At 36.1% G+C, this 25,602-nt stretch overlaps 1 protein-coding gene and 1 long non-coding RNA gene across 3 annotated transcripts in view; one reads left to right on the top strand and one right to left on the bottom strand.

The window, feature by feature from the left end:
• ADAMTS3 (ADAM metallopeptidase with thrombospondin type 1 motif 3) overlaps positions 1-25,602 on the bottom strand; it is a 248,032-nt gene that overhangs the window by 32,816 nt on the left and 189,614 nt on the right. For both annotated transcript variants that reach the window (XM_081057912.1, XM_081057913.1), the window contains exons 6-10: positions 5,114-5,197; positions 2,873-3,029; positions 2,029-2,134; positions 1,316-1,459; positions 542-674 (exon numbers count right to left, since the gene is read on the bottom strand). In XM_081057912.1, coding sequence (XP_080914038.1) covers positions 542-674; positions 1,316-1,459; positions 2,029-2,134; positions 2,873-3,029; positions 5,114-5,197 — 624 coding nt within the window. The remainder of the gene's footprint in view (positions 1-541; positions 675-1,315; positions 1,460-2,028; positions 2,135-2,872; positions 3,030-5,113; positions 5,198-25,602) is intronic.
• On the top strand, positions 17,392-20,781 carry LOC308505168. The gene is made up of 4 exons (XR_013994470.1): positions 17,392-17,518; positions 18,190-18,264; positions 18,631-18,703; positions 20,676-20,781. It is a non-coding gene; the product is annotated as an uncharacterized lncRNA (long non-coding RNA).

Here is a 25,602-nt window from a genome sequence, read left to right on the forward strand (position 1 = left end):
TATCTAGTGAGTGTCAGATGTCGGCCCTGAAAACCTATCAGGCTGTCTATGGAACCCATATTCCTGACCTCTGTGCTATCCTATCCCATATTATTCCCATGTGACAAGATACCAGCACAACCCTTCCTTATGGCCACAGCTACATGGAATCCTGGCCAACAAGCTAATGAAAAGCAACCTATCTAAGCTTAAAAGTCATCTTGAAGGTCGCAAAAACCAAGAGCATAAAGTCTTGGAGATCTTCATTTCAATGTCCAGCTCCCCTATTTACCAGATGTGTGATTTAAGCAAGTTGCTTAATCTCTGTAAGTCTTGTCTTTTTCATCTGCAAAATAAAAGTATACCAAGTTCTATCTAGTCTGTCACAAGAATTAAATAAGGTACTATATTTAAAACACTTAGCTTTAGCACGTAGTGACATAGTAAACACACAATCATTGGTAGATATTCTCATACTTGCACCAGTGAGTCTGCAAAGCTCACCAAACAGGAGCTACACAAATAGATTTAAGATGCAAGATCTAAATTGACTGTAACATACCGCAGTGCACATTTTATAACCAACTCCAAAGTCAAAACGACATTGCTCGTCCATAGAATAATTGATTCCAGGAAGTTCTGGGAGTTTGGGCCAATCGTGTTCAAAAGGGTCATCGAGGAGACAGTCATAGGAACTGTAGGAAGGAAAATATCGAAAGCAGTTTAACGTTCATTTTTTCTATCATGCCCTAATGAAAAAATTGTTCTAGGTTACATATGCTGGAATTTCATCAGATGATAGAGCAAGGTCAGAGAAGCATATCTTTAAAAGTTTTTGGTTTCAGTTCCATAAAAAAAATAAAAAAAATAATACCCTTTACCCTTATTCATCCCAGGAAAATAAGCCACGCATGATTTAGGGATGCAGTAGAACTGTGACAGCCTTCTTAGTGTCCCTAGCTGAACTCCCACATGGGGTGGCAGAACAGAGCGGACACCTGTGCTACAGGCTATCGGAGGTATACTATGCAGGCATCCCAGGGCCATCCGTCCTCATCCTCGAATCAAATTTGACCATTAGTCAAAGATTCCATAAAAAATTTACTACAAGGAAATCAGTTTTAAAAAAATATCTTAAATTCTAGGCTTATGGTTTAAAATGTTGTGATTACATTATGGAGTCACTGTGTCAAAAGCTCTGATGAGAAAATGTTTATTGTGAAAAACAGTTTTCCTTAACTGGGAGTTTTGTTATGCTCAAGGTCCTAAGAGGCAGTTTCATGTCTCTGTCTCTGCTATAACATAAATGCTATCATGGCATGCAAAAGAAACATACTGAATGTATCTTTTCAATTCTTGGCCACTGCATCGGGACCAGTGGTAACGATGAAATGCCGCTTGCACCAAGGGAGCCATGACACTTCCCATGGCAGTTTCATCACCGCACCTGTTGCCTTGGCCATCATGCTCCATTCCCAACCTAGAACGTAAAGTGAGACCTCACTGGTAAGAATCATTGGGACCAAGGATTTTGCTTAATTTGTGTTTTAAAAATAAATACATCAGGCCCTCAGACAATGTCATTTTGTTCAATGTCATTTCCTTATAACATTGAAGAGATGCTGTAGGAACTTCATTCTTGTTTATGTCAATTAGCCTATGGTAAAACTGGTTTTATTATATTTAATTCGGCTCAAAATTGCAGAAGCTATTGATGATGTTAAGTTAGGACTTACTGTACAGGAAAATATGTATTTTTTAAGTTAACATGGCTTTTGTGGAAGACTCATAGAAATTGTGAAATAGAGAACAATCTGACAGAAATGCCTTTTTTAATTCTACAGCTTTGAAACTTATAGAGGTGACTCTGCAAGCCACAGATACTCATTCAGTTTCAGTACATGACTTCTTCAATGTTTTCAGCTCCTCACTCTTGGCAAGAAATGAGAGTTGCATGCTGGCATGCACTCTGCTCAAAGTGCAAACAATACTGAGAGAAGAGGAAAGAAAAGACCTTTTTTTGCTTTATAGCTGTCAACAGTGACTTACACATGGCCAGTTTCATGGGCTACTACAAAAGCAGATGAAAAACCATCCTCATGATTCAGGGTACAACTTCTCACTGGATGACACATGCCTGTGACTGGAGCATATCCTGTAGAGAATAACAATTACTTTTATTTTCATTTTATGAGAAAACCCATTAAGAATTACTACTGGACCCTTGCCTAGGGGGGGAAAAAGGCTTTTCAGGAAACAGAAGCAGTATTATCTCGCTGTTAGCATTGTGCCACATTCTCCTGGGAAAACCACAGGTAATGGTCTCTAAAAAGATTCATTGGGTCTGCATTTTCTCTGTTCGGAAGGGAAGGAACTGCCCAGGGTTACCATTCTGTTCTGCCCACCAACTAAGCTTTGTCCTTCTCTTTGAGTGAATGGTCCTTCATATCATGGTACTGAAGAAGGGAGCCAGAAATTCCATCAACACTGAAAAGAAAATCGGCAGTCTGCTTTTTGCCAAAGCCCACATCAGAATTTATTAGATAAATGTAAGCTGACTTTGGAAGAAAGCTCATTGGCAGCAGTCATTTCTCATGGCATCTCTTTTCCCATTCCAAACACTTAGTGGAAATCACACTGCATCCCCTCCATACCCCAAATGCACAATCCTTATTTTAGAGGCAAGCATAATTTATTATAGCATTTAAATGGGATTTAACATTGTGAATTCCATAGAAGTCACTGGAAGCAATAGAAAGAAAACATATGTTTGGCTGACACATGGTGGAAAGTGGCTGTAGAGATGTGAACATTTGAACAGACACCCTGATTTAGGATTACTTTTGAAAAAGGCATGCCTTTAACTTTTTCGTCTCTATACTAATGGAAATACCTTGCATTCCAGCAGGTCCAAAGTCTTGCCTGGTTAAGAAAATTGCATGATCATGATGTTCAGCGTGGTTGGGATCAGATTTTTGTTGTTGGCACGCCCAGCGACACACATTCTCCAAGCTTCTGGATGGGTTTCCCCTTTCTATGAGGCTGATGGACTGAGAGAGAACAATATGTGGAAGACAAACATAACATTTTTCCAAAGAAATTTGGGATTATAGTTTTTAAATAATGTTCAATATTATTTGGGGCTTATTAAATATCTCCTTTCGTTTGGGAATTCTAAAGGCCCATGAAGGATATCTTTATGATGATCAATATTATCTGTGTGAAAGGTGACCGACACCATTTATGGACTATGTGATGGTGACATTTGCTGTGATAAGGCAACTTGTGTTAGTCATTTGGCTAAGAATTCCAGTAGTCTAAATATTTCCTATTGCAGCTTCAAGTTTTGGTTTCATACACAGAGGGCGCCAAAACAAAATGTACACACATTTTAAGAAAGGATAAAACTGTATTTAAAATTTTGCTGATGGTAACCACTTTGAGCACCTCTTGTAAATGCAGAAGTCAAATGTGACGTTGTATTCATCTTTTGTTATTAGTATATATTGAGTATTACAATTTTAATACTTTTTTCTTTCTTAAAATGTGTATACATTTTTTGGCACATTCTGTATATTAAGAATTAAAAATAGAGGGAAAGATTCTAGCATAAGACTTTCATCCTGAGCTGTTAAATTGAAAGCTCTTCAGTTAAGATTTTTTGGGGGGGTCCAGAATTAATCAACATATGAGAAGAATGTAAGTTCTTCAATGAGTTGGCAAAGCTGGCCAAATCTTTGTTTATGGGGAATGGTCAATTTATATATGAGGAAACCAGGCAGGGAAAAAAACAACTTCCCTTTTTTAACCTCACAGCAATGAAGAAGGGTGTACACTCATCTTACAGTTCCAGTAGATGTACTGAAGTTCTTTGAAATGTTGCTATTATCATATTATGGTCAGGAGTTAAAAGTTCAGAGGGAGAGGGGCCATCCTTCAGGAACACGGGAGCCACTTACAACTTCCCAAGGTAGTTCTGATGGAATGAGAAATTGAACTTGCAACCCAAAATTAGTCCTTACTTGGCTGACAGTCTGAGGGTTTTTTAGCAACTGCTATTATCAGGGTTTATATTCTTAATAAAATTAGCTTAGTTTGTTATATGCTGATCACATACTTCCTCAACCAAATGATTTAACAACCAATTGAAGACTGTTAACATCCCCAGCTGGAGTTGACTTGTATTCTGTGTTAGTGACACAAAGTTGGTCAGGTTAATAGAATAAACTAAAGATCGATGATACCCTTTCATCAGAAAATGGTACGTGGATGTTAAATACATAATGAAATGCAAACACATTGATTTCTCGTATTTGCTAAATATATAATTTCATTAGAATTTCATAACTAGGAGAATTTAATTATGGGGGGCATATCATTTTAAATATCAAGAAAATTTCCTCCTCAAAGGGAGAAACCATTTCATCCTTTTCATTATATCCAGGACACGGACACATGTAGTGCCATTTTAAAGCCAACTAAAGTAAGTTACATTATATGAAATGCCTACTGTGTGCATATTTATCCAACTTTTAATTTTGAAAAGAACCAAAGCTCTTTTAAATGAAAATATTCACTGTGTGCTTCACTTTTCTTATTTATTTATTTATTTATTAAATTTTTTTCCCCCACTTTTCTTAAGTGGAAGTATATACATATAACATATTGTTTTTAATAAATCATGAGAGGGCAAAAACCTGTTGTTTTTCTTCCTTGACATATTTGAAGCACCTAGAAATAATCTGACACATAGTAGGCACTCAATATGGAAGTTTTGAATGAATAAATGAATCACAAATTAAAAAATAATGATAGACTAAGGAAATTCTCTTTCCTTACAATGGTATCCATTTGTTTTTGTTCATATAGTCATTCCTGAAGTCAGGATAACAATCTCCAACAACATTAGACAGAGGTAAACAAAGTGAATGGTACCAGGACAAAAATCATTCATTATCCGCTCAGATTTGGAGATCTCTATTCATTGTGGCCGTTCTCTTCCTCAGTTCTGAGCGACCGCAGTTTATGTGATACATATCCATGCTACTTGTTAACTGCAGTTTCAGCAACTTAATCTTTGGTTTGCTAAGCCAATCCTTAATTTTCATAGTTCTCATATTTTCAGACAGTTTACCTTTGCATAACCCAGCATGATCATGCGCACCAGGACCACATTTATATGCACTCCTAGGGACTCATCGTGGTAAATTTCATTCACCTAGAAATAAAGCAGATAATGATTAAAAGAAAGGCAACACAAAGGATTTTGTGAAATCTGTGACAATTAATGGAACAGCAATGTAATCACAAATATTGAAATCAAATCACTTCTTAAAAAATTTAAGCTGAACTCTGAAATAAAATCACTTACCTTTAACTTTGGAATAATTTTTGGATATGTGAATTCCTGGCTCTGTAAACTCCAGAGTATCAGGAACACAGAGAATATGCTTTAAAAGGGCTTCATTGAAGAATTATAGTGTTAGAAAGAGTCCATGTGCTATAATCCACATATAACATTTACCAAAAGCAACCACAAGAGGGTGACTCTGGTGAAGCGGTGAGTAGGCCCAACCAAGTGGAGGAAAATAGGAGGCATTTGCCTGCTGGAGTACCCATGTCACTGCCAGGGGTGGTACATCTGGTTGGGGGAGCACGTGCAAGTGGAGTCAGTGTGCAGGGGTACAGCCTTCTCAATGCACCTCACCCTCAGGAGTGGGACAGCTGGGGCAAGGATTATTTAGAAGTCCTATAGGATAGAAATCCTTCAATATTTGAATTACTAATGTGATTGTACGAGTGCATATTAGATGAATGTCAGCCCTGGATATAAGAAGAACAAAGTTGAGTCACTGCTATTTTATTTAATTTTAAAAATTAGGTTGAAATTTCTAAAAAGTGACTTGGCATACTGTTAAATCATAGATATTAGAATTAAAACAACCTCAGATGTCATAGTGTAATATCATTTTATAAAAACGAACATGAAGAATAGAGATTAACCAACGTACAGAAACACCAAGTAAGTTATTGGCAGATACGAATCTAAAGTGGACTGTCATTGTATTTTGTGATTAAGCTAATGTAAAATTAGTATGACTAAAGAATGCTTAGTAAATTCACAAATGCCAGCAGGAATGGGAATGGTGGATTCCCATTATCCTGCTAGATTATAAAGTTAGCTGTTCCTGGGAACAGGGAGCCAATGTTTGTCACAATAACTAAAAGAGGGATAGAATACCAACTGCAATTCAATTTGAGATCCAGGTCTGGACACTAAACACAGCAAATTTAAACATATAGAAAAAAGATAGACATAATTTCATAGAGGCTTTAAAAAGAAATATAACTCAAAGAAATTCATGAATCATAAAGTTGTGAAATGCCACACTGATCAAGATAAAGACCAAGAAATCACAAATGAAGAGTTTCAAGAATATAATGGGTGTATATACCACATATCAGTGAAATCAGATGGTTCTCTGCTTTTTCTGTCTGACTTATTTCGCTTAGCATCATACTCTCAAGATCCATCCATGTTGTTACAAATGTTCCTATATCATAGTGTTGAACACACAATGGGATTAATAGATGATGTAATACAGAATTGTACACCTGAAATCTATGTAATTGTACTAACAATTGTCACCCCAATAAATTAAAAAAGAATTTAATGGGGCTACACAGAACACCTTTAAAAACCAAGACCTTAAATGTAGACTAAAGGTGTACTTACTGGATTTGTAGATGGAACATAAAAGAGAAGAATGGCTAAGACGGAGGTAATAGATGTGACAAAGCTAATATATACTAAAGATGACAAAATGTAGTTTAACAAGAACAGAACAGACGTTGAGTTGTTTTCAATGTGTATACAGACATTCATTTACAAATAAACAAGCATAGAATGGTAAGACCCAATTTAATACCTGTTCTAGATAGGCCAAGGGCTGAAAAAAGAAATCTGCAACCAGGTGTGTAGACAGGGAGTTCCTCTCCAAGTTGTTCCACTGTAGGCCAGAGTACCCCTAAAGTATTAAATTCCTTTTGTCCGTGTAGTCAAATAATATAGGAGAGTGTTGACAAACACAAATTTATCCCAAGAAGCGCAAAGAGCAAGGAACCTAGAAAATGTGTCACATAAAGAATGTTTGGGGAGACACAGTGACTAAGAGCCTGACACTAGACACTACCCTGTTTCCCCGAAAATAAGACCTAGCTGGACCATCAGTCTAATGCGTCTTTTGGAGCAAAAATTTATATAAGACCTGGTACTCGATTATATTACATTACATTACATTACATTATTAGACCCGGTCTTATAGTGAAATAAGACCAGGTCTTATATTAATTTTTGCTCCAAAAGACGCAATAGGACTGATTGTCCAGCTCAGTCTTATTTTCGGGGAAACACGGAAGTGGTCTCAGTGGACATTTTCGTTCAACCCTCATTGCGTGTGTAGTCTTCATGTTTCTGAGCCTCAATCAAATGGACGTAACGAGAACATTAGGACACAGGGTTAGGGTAAGAATGCAAAGATTTAACTCAGGCAAACAAATAGTTTAAAAAATTTTAGTGAGGGGGAGGGGAGGACTTTAAAAAACATTAGAGTGTAGAAAGCAGAAAAGAAAAACCTAGAAAGAAGACTTTATAGTTATATGAAAAAGGGATTTGATTTCCTCTGCATAACTACAGAAAATAAAACTAAAAAACAATGGATTCACACTATTAAAGGGATAGATTTCAGGTCAAAATAAGAAAAATGAAATGCTGGACAAAAAGCTGTGATTTCTTACAACCTGTTTTTGGTCACGGGCAGATTCTTTTAATTTACTGCGTAACTGAAGACGGAATCTCCCCTTTTCTTCTGAATTAATTATCTGATAAGAAATTCCTAACATTATAGTTCCAATAAAAGTAAAAAGTCTGAAGCCAGGCCTGTCACTAACACATTCCTCCAGAGATTCAAGAGACTTCTCGTAAGACAGCTGTTTTGAATAACCAACATGGCTTCACTCAACATGTACTTAGCTTAATGTAACTGTAATGTAAATATATCCAACATAAAAAAAGTTGAAAGCAATATTAGTAAATATACAAAATAGGAGAACAATAATTAAAACCGAAGAAAAGTAGTTAGGCTTTAAAAAGTGAATTAATTTCTGGAGGAGAGGTGATGGATGTAAGGGAGGCACTTGCAGCCATTGCAGAACAGCAGTGACAAGTATACTTTTACTGTTTTTTAATTTTTATTACATTTATTGGGTTGACATTGGTTAATAAATTATATAGATCTCAAGCATACAACTCTGTAATACATCATCTATATACTGCATTGTGTGTTCACCACCCAGAGTCAGTTCTCTTTCCATCACCATATATTTGACCCCTTTTACCCTCTGCTACCTCTCCCCCTCCCCCCTTACCCTCTGGTAACCATTAAACTGTTATCTGTGTCTATGAGTTTTTGTTCCTTTGTTTGTCTTGTTCCTTTGTTGTTTTCGGTTTTATATACCATATATAAGTGAAATCATATGGCTCTCTACTTTTGCTTAGCATGATAATATCAAGATCCATCCATGTCACAAATGACAGTAATTTCATCTTTTCTCATGGCTGAGTAGTATTCCATTGTATATGTTATGTACCATGTCTTCTTTGTCCAATCATCTATTGAGGACACTTCAGTTGCTTCCATGTCTTGGCCACTGTGAAAAATGCTGTAATGAACATAGGAGTACATGTATCTTTACTGATAAATGTTTTCAGATTTTGGGGGTTAGATACCCAGAAGAGGAATTGCTTGGTCATATTGTAATCTATTCTTAATTTTTTGAGGAGCCTCCATACTGTTTTCCATAGTGCCTGGAACCAATTAATATTCCCACAAGCAGTGTACAAGAGTTCCTTTTCCCCCACAACCTCTCTAACACTTGAACACTTGTTACTTGTCTTGTTGATGACAGCCATTCTAACAGGTGTGAGGTGGTATCTCTTTGAGGTTTTGAATTGCATTTCCCTAATAGCTAGTGAAGTGGAGCATCTTTTCATATATCTGTTAGCTGTTTGTATATCTTCTCGAGAGAAGTGTCTGTTCAGGTCCTCTGCCCATTTTTTAAATTAGATTATTTGCTTTCTTTGTTGTTGTTGAGTTGTATGAGTTCGTTATATAGTTTGGATATTAGCCCCTTATCAAATGTACTATTTGCAAATATCTTTTCCCATTTGGTTTCTTACTTCTTTGTTTTCTTGATGGTTTCTTTTGCTGTGCAAAAGCTTTTCAGTTTGATATAGTCAATTAATTTAATTTTGCTTTTACTTCCCTTGCCTTTGAAGTCAAATTCATAAAATCCTCTCTGAACCCGAGATCCATAAGTCTAGTACCTGCGCTTTCTTCTGAGTGATTTACTGTTTCAGGTCTTTGATCAGTTTTAATTTTGGTGTATGGTGGCAGATAGCAGTCTAGTTTCCTTCTTTTGCACATGGCTTTCCAATTTTCTCAGCATCGTTTATTGAAGAGGTATTATTTTCTCCATTGTATGTTTTTGGCTCCTTTGTCGAAAATTATCTGCCCATATATATGTGCATTTATTTATGGGTTCTAAATTCTATTCCATTGGTTTGTGTGTCTGTTTTTTTCTGCCAATACCATGCTATTTTGATTCTTATCACTTTGTAGTATAAATTTAAGCCAGGGATTGTGATAACTTAGGCCTTGTTCTTTTTTCTAAGGATTGCTTTGGCTATTTGGGATCTTTTGTGATTCCATACAAACACGATGGTTTTTTGTTGTTCTATTTCTTTAAAAAATGCCATTGTAATTTTGAGGGGCATTGCATTAAATCTGTATATTGCTTTGGGTAATATGGCCATTTTAACTATGCTGATTCTTCTAATCCATGAAGATGAAATATCTTTCCATTTTTTTGTTTCTTCTTCAACTTCTTTTAATAATGTCTTACAGTTTTCAGCATATAGGTCTTTCACATCCTTTGCTAAGTTTATTCTTAGGTATTTTACTCTTTTGTTGCAATTGCAAAAAGAATTGTATTTTTCTTTTCTTTTTCTGAAATTTCATTGTTAGTATATAGGAATACAGTGGATTTTTGTACATTAATTTTGTAGCCAGCAACAACTGTATTTACTTATTGTTTCCAATAGCTTTTTGGTGGAGTCTTCAAGGTTTTCTATATAAAGGAGCATGTCATCTGCAAGAAGTGAAAATTTGACTTTCTCATTCCCAATTTGGATGCCTTTTATTTCTTTCTCTTGCCTGATTGCTCTGGCAAGGACTTCCAATACTATGATGAATAACAGTAGTGAAAGAGGGTATCTTGTCTTGTCCCTGATCTTAGAGGAACAGCTTTTAGGTTTTCACCATTAAGAATGTTCGACGAGGTTCTGTCATATATGGCCTTTATTATGCTGAGGTACTTTTCTTCTATACCCATTTTAATAAGTGTTTTAATCATAAATGGATGTTGTATCTTGTCAAGTGCTTATATGATTTTTATTCTTTGATTATGTGGTGTATGTATCACATTGATTGATTTGCATATGTTGAACTATCCTTGCACCCTTGGAATGAATCCCACTTGATCATGATGTATAATCTTTTTAATATATTGTTATATTCAATTTGCTAGTGTTTTGTTCATGGATTTTTGCGTCTGCATTCATCAGAGATATTAGTCTGTAGTTTTCTTTTTTGTGTTATCCTTACCAGGTTTTGGTATCAGGGTAATGTTGGTTTCATAAAATGAGTTAGGAAGTATTGCTTCTGCTTCAATTTTTTTGGAAGAGCTTGAGAAGGAATAACTATACTTTTAAATATTATAGGAAATACCTACATCAGACAATCTATGTAACTTTACTAACAATTGTCACCCCAATAAACTTTAATTAAAAAAATCTGAAACACTAATTCAAAAAGTAATAACAATAATAATAATTATAATTTGGTTGCTTTTCATCTCTCAAGGTCTTATCAATAAGATGCATTTCTTTTATTCCAAGACACATAGGATATGATTAGAGTTGCAGAAATAATTTGTACCACAGGATTAGCTATTCAAAGACCTGGATTCTGGTTCTAGCTATGCCACAGATAAACTGAATGACCTCAGATTGGTCACTTAACCTCTCTGAGCCTCTGTTTTCTCACTGGCAAACTATAATTGAACTTGCTCTGCCTTCTTCACAGGTTATTCAAATCATGCAAAATGCCATACAACTGCCCTCAGCATAATACAAAGTATTTTAGCACTCTGCCACCTATCCATGCCAAATGTTTTAAGGATTTATGTATGTAGTTTCATAATCTATCTGAAAAGAACGAGAAAAACAACTGTCCCATCTTAGTTTTCACTGAGAGATGTCAAAACTCATCTCTAACGATGAGTTATGCGTTTAATTGAAATTAAATGAAAGATGTAGTTTAACCCACCTAAAAAAAATTGACAATAGTTTTTTCAAAAATATTGTCTAAATGCAAAAATCTCTTCCCAGCAGATGGCAGTATGTACATTTTAGAGTGTGGAAAGGACAGGTCTCTTAATGCACCAGAATATACTTGCATACTAGTGGGTGTGTCTGCCTTTTCCTATATTTACATATAAATAAAGTAACTTCCTTAAAATTAAATAAGAATTTAAAAATATTCTAACCTGAGGAAAACATTGAGTCTGAATGCTTCACTCAGTTGACTCTTAAAATCAAAAAAAAATATTGAAAACTTCTTTATTTAGATTGTTTTTCATGTGCTCAAAACATTATATAAGAGGCATAAAGAAAAGCTTCCTTTACTTGGCTATAAATTAATCACAAATTTTAACGATTAATAAATGATATACAGAAAGAACTAAAAGCATATCATACTGAATTAACCATTGAATCTGTCAAGATGAACTAAATATTTGTTTACAAAGCGTTTTTACAATTCTTAGTGACAAGGAAAGCAATTTTTTCCTAAGTAACAGCAACATCAACAACAAACAAAACAACAGCTACCCTGTTTCCCCGAAAATAAGACCTAGCCGGACAATCAGCTCTAATGCATCTTTTGGAGCAAAAATTAATATAAGAAGACCCGGTCTTATGTTAGATAAGACCGGGTCTGAACTGTTCTTATGTTATATAAAGACCAGGTCTTATATTAATTTTTTATTATACTTTTTTATATTTTTTAATATTATATTATATAAGACCGGGTCTTATATTATAGTAAAATAAGACTGGGTCTTATATTAATTTTTGCTCCAAAAGACGCATTAGAGCTGATTGTCTGGCTAAGTCTTACTTTCAGGGAAACATAGTAATATTACATAGAGCTTTCCAGGTTCCACACACTGTTCTAAATACTTACATTTATTCAAGTCACCCTTGCAACAACTTTAGAGATATTATCTCCATTTTATATTTACAGAAAATGAGCCCCCAACACAGCCAGAGGAAGAAGGAGGAGGAAAAGGAGGAAAGGGAGGAGAAAGAGGGGAAGGAGAAGAAGGACGAAGAGGAGGAGGCGGTAGAAAAGAAATTGAAGCCCAGAAAAGTTAAGCAACTTGCCCCAGGTCACACAATTAGTACACAGAGCAAAGGATGAACACCTAGGCGGACTCCCTCCAGAGTGGGTAGTTTTCAGCATATCGCTACACTTGCACAGACTTGCAGACCGCAGCACGGTCACTATGCACAAAAGATCTAGTTTTAGAATAATCAATAATGATTTGCTACTCCCAAGTTTAAGAAACTAGTATGGAAGCATATTGAGAAAGAGAACTTAAAAACTTCATTTCCTTTTCACAAACTTCCCTCATGTCAATTTTAAGGATATGAGAAATTGGTTTCAATTTACTATAAACAAGAATTTCTTAATTATCGGTATAATTGTATTTGAAAAATATAGCAGGAAAAAATAAAGAGGAGCTAGAGCAGATCACAGGAATAAGTGAGTAAAAATGGAAAAGATAGGGCTAAAACTTATAACGAGTGTTTTGAGTTGTAAGAAAAACAGTAAGCATAAACATCCTAAGAAGTCACTTATTTGACATTACAATATTAATTTTTAATATTAATTTTTTGCAAATCAAAGCTTGTTTATGAAAAACTGAATATCCTTTCACCATGTGAAACAATCTATTGGGGCCTGGGTAGATTTTCTGTGAGGAGTTTAAGGTTGAGCCCAGAGTCTTTATTAAATTACCTGAAAGAAGGGGTAAACAGAACATTAATTCGATTTTCAGATGACCTTAAATTGGAAGGGGTTGCCAATGATGTGAGGAGGAAAAAGAGGTAAGACCAAATCCAGTATCCCTTTCCTTGAAAAGAAAATTCCTTCCAGGTTTGTTCCCGGACAGGACAATTTCTCCCAGGACATTTCCCTGGCAGGACAATCTGACCTGCTTTGTCTGACTAGCTGATGAACAGCTCTGTCTGGCTTTAACAAAGCAATATTCATTTTTCTTTCAGAGGAGTGGATCAGGTCTTGAATGGCAGTATAGCTTAGTGGTTTAGAGAGTGGGCTCTGCACCCACACTGCCTGCGTTTGACCTTAGCTATGTGACCTTGGACACGTTACTTGTCTCTGTGTCTCAGTTTTCTCATCTGTAAGATGGGATCATTATAGTTCTGTCCTTATAAGATTGTTGAGAGAACTAAATGAGCTCATATGTGTATAGTACTTAATGGTGCCTGGCCATTGCAAATATAATAACAAAAATTGTTAGCCATCATTCGTACTACTATTCACACAGAAACAAGTAAATGGTAAGGTACATGATATTTTAGAGATAGACTTTTGGTTAATTGAAGGCAAACAAGTAATAAGATAGTCTAGGCGATTTTGCTGGAAGAATGAATAACTTAATAATAAATAAATAAAACAATTACGAAATTGACTGGGAAAAAAATATCTCTCTACAGCTATCTCTTGCAGAGCTAAAAGCTCCAAACACATACTTGGATTCTCAGCCTCAGACTCTATATTCCTTTTATGTAAAGTAGGTAGCTGTCTCCCAACCTGCCAACTCTTCTTTCCTCACCCCCAATCTCAGACTAATAACTACCTTTTATAAAGAGTATTACTGAACCGGTGCCAGGGACCCAACTGTCCTAGGGTAGGGGTGGGGAATTGAATAGTGAGTTTGTGTCTGTTCTTATCATGAATATATTCTAGGAAGTAAAATAGGCTATGAGCATGGGAAAAATAAATCGATACAAAAAGACATGCAGACAAGGTCATTTCAGAGGGGAAGAGGTGGTATGAAGAAAACAAATCTAAGTGATGAGATAGAGAACAAGAGGTTGAGGTAGAAGGTACCTGAGCCTGGCAGTCAGAACAGGGAGTCAGAACAGGGAGACCCAAGGACAGGAAGGGGATGGTCAGTGCATATTTGAAGAACGAGCAACTGAGGCAAAGGAAAGAGTAAGTGCACCTGGTCAACTTCTTTATCATGAAAGCTCAGAACCCTACAAAAGAGACATCTTTATCACCACCTGGAAGAGACTGATACCCAGAGAAGGTCTGCGACTGTTCCCTAGAGAATTAGCACAGCCAAAGTTCAAATAAGTCTACGTGAGGCCAATGTCTGTTTTCTTCACAACTACCCTGCCTTTCTTTTTCTTTCTGTCATAGTGGAAGTGCTAAGTCTCTACTTTCTTCTGAGGCTCTTTCCTACTTCCTTAAAAGCATTTGCTCCAAAAAATCAACTCTATTTCCTTTACTCACTCTTTCCCTTTCTTGGTGTTCCTTTCCCTCTTTCATTAGTATTGCCAATTTTCCTTCATCATAAAAAACCTGCCTACAATATTTTACAGTATTTAGTACTACTTACCGCTATATTCTTCAATGATATCATTCTGTTTTTTGTTTGTTGGTTTTAGCAATATTAGCTTGTCTTTTCCTGCCTTGTCCACACTTGTCAGTGTGTTTCACAGGTTTGTTTTTCATACTCTTCTCACACACTTGCCCTACAGTGTTTTATCAACTGCTGTTTTTCTAACCACTACCTATAGGCTGATGAATTCGAAATGTTTGTATATCTAACTGATTCATCTATCTTGTGCTCCAAAGATATCTGTTCAACTCTAGTAACAGATCTCTGTTTGGAAGTATACCTATGTATCTCAAAGTATACTCACCTTTTCCCTAAAATATATTCTCTTCTGATTATTCTATAACAGATGAAGACAAAATATTCCTCAATTTCTTCCTCTTCTTCAGGGGTTATAGACAATCTATTACCAAATCCTGTGGAAATCTCTTAAACCTATTCCTTCCTGTCCACCTTCATATCCAGCAGCTTAGCATCCATCCAATGCAGTTTGGCTGCTGCAAAGAATTGTTAAAACTTTTGCAAATGTTTGCATTTGGGTAATTTGGGACCATTTCAGTAGTTCCTCAAAAGGCCAGATTATAAGTGAGATAGTTGTTTTCAATAAGTATGAGTCTGTTCTTTTATGTTAATTATGCTTTTACCTCCTTTAAGCCTCAAAGGAGCTCTGGGTTGATCAAGAAGAGGCAATCTGGCTACAAGGCCTTACAAACTCTTTTGGCCTTTGGAACAGCAGAAGCATAGCTAAAGCACAGATAGAATTGATAACCTTTCTTCAAGGATGGGAAAAATGATTTCCTCAGCAAGCTAGAAAGCTTTTCTGTATTTTAGGACCCTGGGAAAAAGAAAGGGTGGAATAAACCTGGGAAGTACAAAGTCAGTCTGATTAATTTTAGCATAAAAAAAGAAAAATGAGTGAATGTTGAAGAAGGAATTTGGGGCTGCAGATTCAAAGGGGAAAGAGGAAACTAAGATGCGTCAGTAAAGATGAAAAGGACCTCTGAGGCAGCAACACTGTGGATGTCGTGTTATGTTAATGTAACCTGTGATGTGGGAACGCACTTCTAGAATGACGGGTCCAGGATATTCCAGGGAAGGTTTGCATGTTTACATAAGGGGTGGCTGAATTGGCTTGTGCTTACTCCAGTCTGCCTCTGTGACCTGGTATGTTCAATCCACATCGGGGGAAGTAAGACAGTTTGCTGAGGCAGGGAGCGGTACTGTAAACCACAAGGAGTTTGGAGCCAGACAGAATGTGGTTTGTCCCCTAATTCTGGCACATAAATATTATGTGTCTATATAGGTGCAACACAATGTCTCACAGAGTCTCTTCTTCCAAATCGTTCTAATGCATCCAGAATTCTCTTTGTAAAACACAGACTGATCAAGTCATTAATCTTTAAAACACTTTATTATGAGTCTTCATTAGCATGGTGAAGTTCAAACTGTTTAGGATGGCATGTTTTTCTAAAGGTAGACCCAACTGCTTGATCCAGCCACATCTTTTGCCATCTCCTCTAAATATACTTGTTTCACCTACAGATAAAACTCCAGTGGCTCCAAGAGCTACTACTTTTGGTAACTTTTTACAACCTGTTCCCTATTATTCCAAATCCCATCTTTTCTTTTTCTAATAGGGAAATGCCAATTTCTTCCCTAAAGTCCAACTCAAATGACATATCTTCCATGAACACTTCATCTACTACTGGCATTATCTGTCAAACCATATCCTTTTCTTTTCAGTTAATGTTTACATAGTACTTTGTGGCTGAATCTTTTGAAGAAACTATCGCATTTTATTATTATTATTTGTTGATTTGTTTATTTCACCTGCTAGAATTAGCTCCTTGTAAGAAAGGAGCTAAATGTTACTAATCTTTGCCTCTCTAGAATCTAACAGGACTTGGTCTATGAGAAGATATATATGAACAAATGATAAGAGAACAGAGTGAATTCAAATATAAGAAATGGATTAAAGATAATGATGCAAAATAGAAAACTGCTGCATGATGATTTGCTGAGGTTCCTAAACACATATACTGCCTAGATAAATCTGCCTTGCAGTCTCATTCAACATTTTCAGAAACATTAGTTAAGAAATCAAAAGCAGAGTTGACATGTTGTCATCACTAAGTAACAAGGAACCACGCATATTTGCTAACTCTTGAATAAGTCCATTAGTGCTTTGTTAGGACCAGAGTACTTCTGTGGAGTATGTATTTTCTTTTAAAAGTATCAGATAGGAAAGCCTGCCATGTCCAGATAACACAATTGTGCTGCTATTAGTTCAATGTCCATCAATAAGTTGTCAATTTTAATATAAAAAAATTAATGAGTTCTCTCAATTATTAATGATTACTTAGAAATATAAGATTGTTTTTCATACTAGGAGGCACCTTTTAAATTAATTGTTTTCTTTTTCTTGGTAAATCCTGAGATTAAGGCACAAACTCAGTTATCTGCAAGGCACTGAAAATTCCATAGATCTCAGCAAATGACAAGGATACCTGCCACAGACAGCATCATTTTGGTACAGGGAACATCTGGCATATTGAAAGAAAACAACCCACCCTCTGAACCACAGAATCTGCTTCATCATCCTGTTAGAATTCTGAACTGGATTGCTAGCTGATTTGATTCAATCAGGCATGGAACTGAATTCTCATTTCAATGACTTGAATGGTATTCTCACAAGACACAGAAACAGGTAAAAGAAAGACATTCGAGTTTTATTTGGAAAGGCTACAGGAGAGGCAGTAAAACTTAGGAAGGGCACCAGGTTCTGACGGCACAGAGATGTGGACTCAAGTCTTGGCTGTGCCACCCATTAGCTGTCTGACTCTGGGGCAGTTGCCTAACTTCTCTAAATCTCAATCTCCACATTTATAAACTGGGACTAAAAATGAACATATTTCAGGATTGAGGAATATTACATAATTCATGTAAAGTATTTAGCACAGGACCAGGCAGAGAGCAAAGGTTAAATGTTGATAGTAGGGTAAGCCTTCATTCTTAACAATATTAAATCATTCTTTGAACCCAGACCCAAGATTCCATCACTAACCTTCATTCCACACAATCTGAGTTTTTTGTTTTTTTCCCCCCATAAACCATTTCATCTACGTAAATGGCACCATCATCCATCAGTATTCAAACCAGGAAAGTGTAAATTATAGTGGATTCCTCCCTTTCCGTCAACCCCCCACCCCCATCTAATTCACTTGTAAATTCTATTAAGCATATCATAAATACTCCCTTGTTATTGCAATCACCATTGTCCAATACACCATCGTCTCTTGCCTAAACATCTACAATTAATTATCAATTGGTTTGTCTTCATTGTTCCTAAACCTCTCCAATCTATTCTTTACAACACAGAAAGAGGACTTCAATGGCTTTCCCTCAATCCACTTCAAATGGAATTCAAGCACCTATGACCTGACCAAGATTAAGGTGCTGTTTGCCAGGTTTTCCCAATGTAATGTTACTAGTTTTCCTTTTATGATGAATATATCCTTTGTGGGGGAGATACTTTGAGATGATGTATATATCCTGTTTCTCATTATCTTTTCATGCACTAACTTTGTCACTCATTGATGATACTTGCAACAATTATCGCTTTAGTGTTTGCCAATTAGCGATTTTCTACATCTATCATTCCCGCTACATTAATTAACTGGAATTCTACTGTAAGAAAGAATTGTCCCCTGTTTACTATTGTCAATTATTTATATCAGTATGAACTTAGTATTTATATCACTATATGTTATACTGCATGTATTATAAGCCTTTACTCTATTTTTGTTTATATTATCGCAGATTTGGCTATTGGAAGCTACATCAGAGTTCTTAACATGGATGAGTGTCAAGGGGACTTTGAATTTCTGAAATGGTATGTGCTATTTTGGACACAAATATATTTTTCATGGTTTCCCTTAAACTAATAAATAAATCCACACTCTAAAATGGTTAAAAATCATTGTTCTTATGTATGACACATACAATTTGACTTCTAAATATTATTTTGACTAACTAGTTTTCAAGATTGAGTTGATAATTATGGAGCAGGTCAGAAAATTTAACAAAGAATAAAGGTCAGCAGCATATTCCTTTGCATGCAATGATGTTGCAAATTAGTCCGCATTACAGCCTACTTTTTTTAGCAGCCAATCCAAAGCATTAATGAGCGCATACATGTTTAGTTCGCATCACAGTCTCCTTCAGATATAGTTTTGAAAATTGTGTAGTAATGACTACTAACATAAATGTTAAAATGGGGATCAGAAACAATATCAGTCTGGCCTTGCATTAACTAATTACTTGAGACTAGGTAAGTAACCTGACATTACCTTTCAATCCTTCTATCTTTAAAAAAAGGAGAATGTTAGAGAGGATCATCTCTAATGTTTCTTCTTAAATTTTAAGGTGTGAGCCTATGTTCAGTCATATAAATGATAACTTTTACCTAAATGACCTGTGGCAAAAAGAGCAAATGGCTGAAAAGCCAAATATTAGAAAACAGACTTCTGTTGCACTAAATCACACTAAACTGATTTCTTGAGAAGGAACTTCACTCATGAATCTATTTGCATTATAGGACATTAGACTTCAACATTGAAAATTTCACATGATGAAATTATCCTTTGCAATTCTGCTTTCTTTGGTTTTTTATCATTACGTGACCTTCCACCTTTTAACTTTCTAAATCAAGACTATCCTAAATCTCTTTTAGGACATTTCCTCCTTTTATTTTCATAATGTTGCCGGGAGCCATTCTTTTCCATTGTAGATCAAGGGAGGATAAGAACTGGTACTTATACTTTACATTTCATTGGTTTTCCTCCTACCAAGATCCATATTTCCCCTGCAGCAGTTTAGACATTTTCCAAGAAAAGAAACAGTCTGAGGTTACTAAAGCCCATGAGGTAATTAACAAACCAAAAGACTTAAAAAGCATATTCAGATTGGGAAAAAGTTGTTAGCTGCCTAGAATGCTCAGAGTTCATTCAATAAGCTAAGCTTCACAGTAGCTCACATGATAAGTTTCAGCCAACAGGATTTGAATATCAACATACAAAGAAAAAATTATTGGAGAAATATCTAGGATAGTCCAATTTCTTATATTATTTTATTCTAAGAAATTTCATTTCTATTTCTTTATTTTCAAAAGTTCACCATCCTTCTCTCCTCTCAGCTCTTGTCCTTGATTGTCCCACTAGTGAATTTTTAACTAGGCGTGTTCATCAAAATTATCCATTGGGCTTAAAATATAATACTCCTGATTCAGTAGCTGTTTCTTGACTTGGAACATTTGTAGTTTATGATCCATAAGATCTTTGCCTGGCTGTCTTCCTCACAGAATTTCTACATCTTTGCTTACATATGTCTTAGAGATGCCTTTCCTAACCTATTCAAAATGGTTACCCCTCCTCTCTTCTTTATAACAGCCCTTTACTTTCATCTATTTTCCTTCTTGTTAGTTATTATTACCTACAATTACATATTTATTTCTTCTTTTGACTATCACCCATCTCCTCTCCCAAGGTCCAAAAAAACAGAGTTCTCTATTGTGTTCATTGACAAATCTCCTATGCCTATGTAGACCTTGCCCATAGTAGTTATGGACAATGTTTGTAGAAAGTGAGAACCACTTTCCTAGCAGGTCAGCCATGTTATAAAATAGTAAAATGAAACATTTCATAACATAGCAAGATATAAGATCCCAACTAGGCTTAACATATATATTTCTTATATGAAACAAACAAAAAAATATTTGTCAAGAATGAGCAATCTAAGAATCTAAGAATGGGCAATAGTCATGTTGTTTTAGGATATATTTGTATCTGTTTATTTCTTCTTTATAGATGAAGGTTGGAGAAATTTCAAGATCTACAGAAAAGAAAGAATTCAAAATAAAAGGAGATACAAGGTAGGTGAGTATTCACTTCTTCACTGATTCACAAAGGATCTGGGGGATGGGTAGAGGGTGTCTCTCCTCTTAGGAATCATATCAAATCACCCAGGGGCTGTTCAGGCTTTGACGCTCAAATGCCCAGAGAAAAGTGCTAACGTCTTCTATCCTTCCCCCACAGATCTTTATCTGTGCCCTGGAGGCCACAGGCTTTGTTGCACCCCAGCAGAGCGTTTGCTTTGTAAGAGAGAACAGTCCAAGGAAGAGAGCATAGCTTTGTGCCTGCCCTCCTCTCCCAGTTATTCTTCACAATGAAACTAGCTCAGAATGTTTGCTCCCCTTTCTCCTGAGTTTGCTTCAGGTTCATCAGTGGAAGAAGGCAAGAGGTTCATGAGATTGGGGACTGAGATCAGGCTCCACCCTAGGCATTATATGTTTGGTGTTTTCTGCTCCAACAACCTGAGAAAATCAGGGGCCTCAGATGAGGATGGGAAGCTCCTTGTTTAGATCTCCCACAAATTTGCTGTTTAATTTTGGGAAAGCCCTCCACTCATGTCTGATTCATGGTAGAAACTCAAAAACTTGAGGGGAAGAACATATTGTGGGAAGAACTCTGAGTTCCTATAGAGCAAATGCAAACCACCTATCTGTTAAGCTCCCTCTCAGTTCCAGGCATGTTATTTTTACAAGATAATTTCTTCATTAGAACTCTCCTATGAGCACAGGACTGGTACCGTGTTTCCCTGAAAATAAGACCTAACTAGAAAACAAGCCCTAGCATGATTTTTCAGAATGACATCCCTGAACATAAGCCTTAATGCGTCTTTTGGAGCTAAAGTTAATATAAGACCCGGTCTTATTTTCGGGGAAACATGGCATCCTTATCTTACCAGTGAGGAAAATGCGGTGATGAAAAATTTCTACTTGTGCAAGGCCTCTCTCACGTTGTAGGTGCTGGGGGCATGCTTGACGCCCAAACTGTCCTCTCTTCTTTCCACTATAGGCTGCTGCCTCCTACACATTTACCATTTTGTTTCTTTTTTCTTTTCTTTTTAAATGAAGGATACAATTCAGGAAGAGCCAAATGGAAGAGATGCACAGGCAATATGTAGGGGTTAGGGGTGCAAAGCTGCCATGCTCTTCTCAGGCGCTCCATCCTCTCAGCACCTTGATGTGTTCACCAACTGGGAAGCTCCACCCAGCCTACTTTTAATGATTACTATCACCATGTTATCTTTTACAAAATTCAAATAATTTTAAAATTCTACCTCATTTTTATTTAAGCAAGGCTTTGTCTCTTCTAGCAAAATGGTAATAATTCCCATCTTGCAATATCCCTCAAAAAAATACGATACCCAATGAATGTTATTTTTTCTCCTCAACTAACATTTAAGCTGATTAAAAGCCTTCATCTGTCATTTATATCCTCTTGTTTCAAGTCCAAAAGTTCTGCTTCCCAAGATTGTTCATAATCTATTTCTATGTTGTTACACACCTTTGTTCATTTATCTGTTCTTTTATTAAACAAATGTTCAACATTTAATAATTTAAGAGCCCTTTCACAATGAAAAACTATGAAATAAGAAATACAAGCTACCCTTTAAAAAAAGAGTCCAAATTAAAGAGACAACCATGAAGCACTTGGACCTAAAGGTAGTCTCTTAGTTCAGGAACTAGGTAGTAAATATCATTTGGGTTCTGGTATGGAAACTAAATTAACTAAAGGAAGAACATATTTGCTGACTAGTCAATTATGGTAAAGATGCCAAATGAGATTAAAGAAAACCATGGTCTTTTCTATACCATAGGTCTTTTCTATACCAAATCAATGGAAGGAGACAGACTTTTTTATTGTCAGTTTTCTTCTACAATTTCTGTCTAAACCTATATGACATGTAAAGAAAGCCATTAAGTTTGGAAAGGGTTTGAGTTTAATGAGCCATGACTTTAGATAACCATGGGAAGTCATGAAGCATGACTCGCATAGGAGGTATTAATTATTCAAACATTGTTAGGGGGAAAAAAACACAATTTTCTTGGCTTCAGGATTCCATGAGGCTGTTCCATTAGAATATCATTACCGGTTTTCTTCATGCCTCCAACTCTTTATTTAACTGATAAATTTGAGACAGAGTAACAAGCATGCTCATCTCAGTGTTTTGGATTTAACAGTCCACAGTAGGGCAACGAGGGATAGGGAGGAGAGGAAGAGATTCAATAAGCTGTCTGTCATGCTTAAAAGCTGTCTTCCTGTCTTGTAGGGGAAACCTGAAATTATCCAGTTGGAGAGAGATAGGGGTTGTTAAGTAAGATTGTTTCGTTTAAAACACGTTTTTTGAAATCTTAGCACCATTGACATTTTAGAGGGATAATTCATAATTCTTTGTGGTGCAGAGCTGTCCTTGGGTTACGATGTTTAGTAGCATGCCTGACCTCTCCCACTAGTGGAGGTAGCACCTTCTCCCAGATGTAACAACCAAAGATGTCTCCAAACACTGCCAAATGTCCCTCAGGGCTGGGACAAACTTCCCTCAGTAGAGAATCAATTATTTAAAATAAGGAAAATCTTTGTGGCTATACACTTAAGTCATGTGCAATTCAGCTCTCAACAATGATAAAACAATTTATTCTCCATCTGTCTATTCACTGTGTCTATCTTTCAGATGGTTATGAACTTGGGAGGGAATTGAAGGAGTGTTATTGTTATCGCCTCAAAACCCCTACCTACATTAATTACTCCAATACAATGAATTTACTAAGTTTTAAAAATCATTTTCTCCTTTACAGTTCCATTCTCTGATGCTCCATTAACTTTAGAATAATTTCTAGTATTTGAGACAGAGATTCAACCTATTATCTAACCTTTTTAATGGACTTAAAAACAAAAGTTCTTTTGACGATTATAAAACCTAAAATGCATCCTTTTGTTTACTTTTTGACACCTAAACTTACTGTCTGCTGAATACACTATATCCATTTCTACTTTCTTGTCGATAGATCCCACCTACGAAACCTTTACATTTTCAGGTGCCCTTCGAAAAACAAAATCACCTAAGCAAAATAAAGGACCAACAACAGATAAACAAATCCCTAAAGACCCAGTTTGACTCCTAACTTTCTGGTTAATTACAGAATGAACATCTTATCAAACCTTTCAATTTTATAAATACAGAAACAAAAATCCCAGGAAGGAATTTGTCTAAGGTCACACAGCCAACCAGGGGAAAAGCGTGAACCAAGTCGCTGTCCCCTAAGTCCCAACTTAATATTCTTAACCCTTTACAACTGGAATGACTACTGTCATAGCTCCCTTCTCTAAAGTCTCATGGAATTTATAATACCATACCCACAATATAAGTCTTAACAATAGCATACCTTTTATTGCTCAACCTTTAAATTTTCCCTTGTGTATTTTTTCTCTTCAACTAAATTATAAGTTCTGTGAGGAAAAGGACCATATCAAATCTCTGCTCTCCGATAACTTTCTGTAGTCTGAGCACTAGTTAGTGTAGCCTAGGAAGTCTGTAATGACTGACTGCCTTGCTAGTGGTAGGAGAAAGCAGCCCAAGGACACAATGAGTGGTACAAGTGGGAAGAGCATCTCCATCGAAATTTGTAAATTTTCGGTAATTTTAGAAATAAATTTCATGTTGAAATCTAAAACATGATTGTATACTTCTGCATGTGTACTCAGCACTGTAGTAAGCAGATGGCTTGCATTTACTAATTCAATCATCTTAACATCTCTAGTAAGGTAAGTCCTATTATTTTTCTCATACAGATGGAAAAACTAAAGCAGGCATAGAAAGGCTAAACAACATTCCCAAAGTTACACAACTAGCAGGTCATATAAAACATTAATAGTCAGAGGTGGCCGTTTGGCTGCTTGGTTAGAGTGCGAGCTCTGAACAACAGGGTTGCCGGTTCAATTCCCACATGGGCCAGTGAGCTGCGCCTTCTTCAACTAGACTGAAAACAACTAGCTGCTGCTGAGCTTCTGGAGGGGCGGCCGGATAGCTCAGGTGGTTAGCAAGCTCTCAACAAGAAGGCTGTCAGTTCAATTCCCACACGGGATGGTGGGCTGAGCCCTCTGCAACTGAAGATTGAAAACGGCAACTGGACTTGGAGCTGAGCTGCGCCCTCCACAACTAGATTGAAGGACAACGACTTGGAGCTGATGGGCCCTGGAGAAACACACTGTTTCCCAATATTCCCCAATACAACGTATTTAAAAAATGTTAATAGTCAATAGTTGAAGGCATTCATTTAATTGACAATGATGAAACTTTATAGACACCTATTGTCAAGTCTAGTAATTTGTTTTCTGTGTCTTCATAACAGGAATTAGAGCCAATGAACAAATAAAAATGTGTTTGAATTTCTATACTCATTTTCTATTTCACAGAGACATGGTATATGTGGAATTTTAAAAACTGACATCTCAATGAACAAAAGTGTATTTAATCCACAGGCTTATTTGTTCATTAGAATAAATAAAATCATAATTAATGAAATTAATACTTTTTCTTCCCCAGAAAAATTACTTGAAATCTAATCTGAAGCACGGAAAAATAAAGGTAAACAACATAGAGATACCAAAAGAAATTACATTAATAGTTAAAAGCTGAAAGAGAGAAAGAATAGGTTTAGGATTATACATTTGATAGATAAATATATATATTTCATAATTCTAAGAGATTAAACATATAACATAGAGTGTACTAGTATCTGAATTATCTTTTAGAAGAAGGTGGTTTATAAATTATTTCTCTTCAATTGCTCTCTGCCAATTCACAAGGGAAAACAATGCCAGTTTGAGGATGCTTACTAAATTTCTTCTGGATATGATTAAGGCTCATAAAATAAAGAAAGAAAAATTT

The sequence above is a fragment of the Rhinolophus hipposideros genome (assembly GCF_964194185.1).
Source record: "Rhinolophus hipposideros genome assembly, chromosome: 1".
Taxonomy (NCBI): domain Eukaryota; kingdom Metazoa; phylum Chordata; class Mammalia; order Chiroptera; family Rhinolophidae; genus Rhinolophus; species Rhinolophus hipposideros.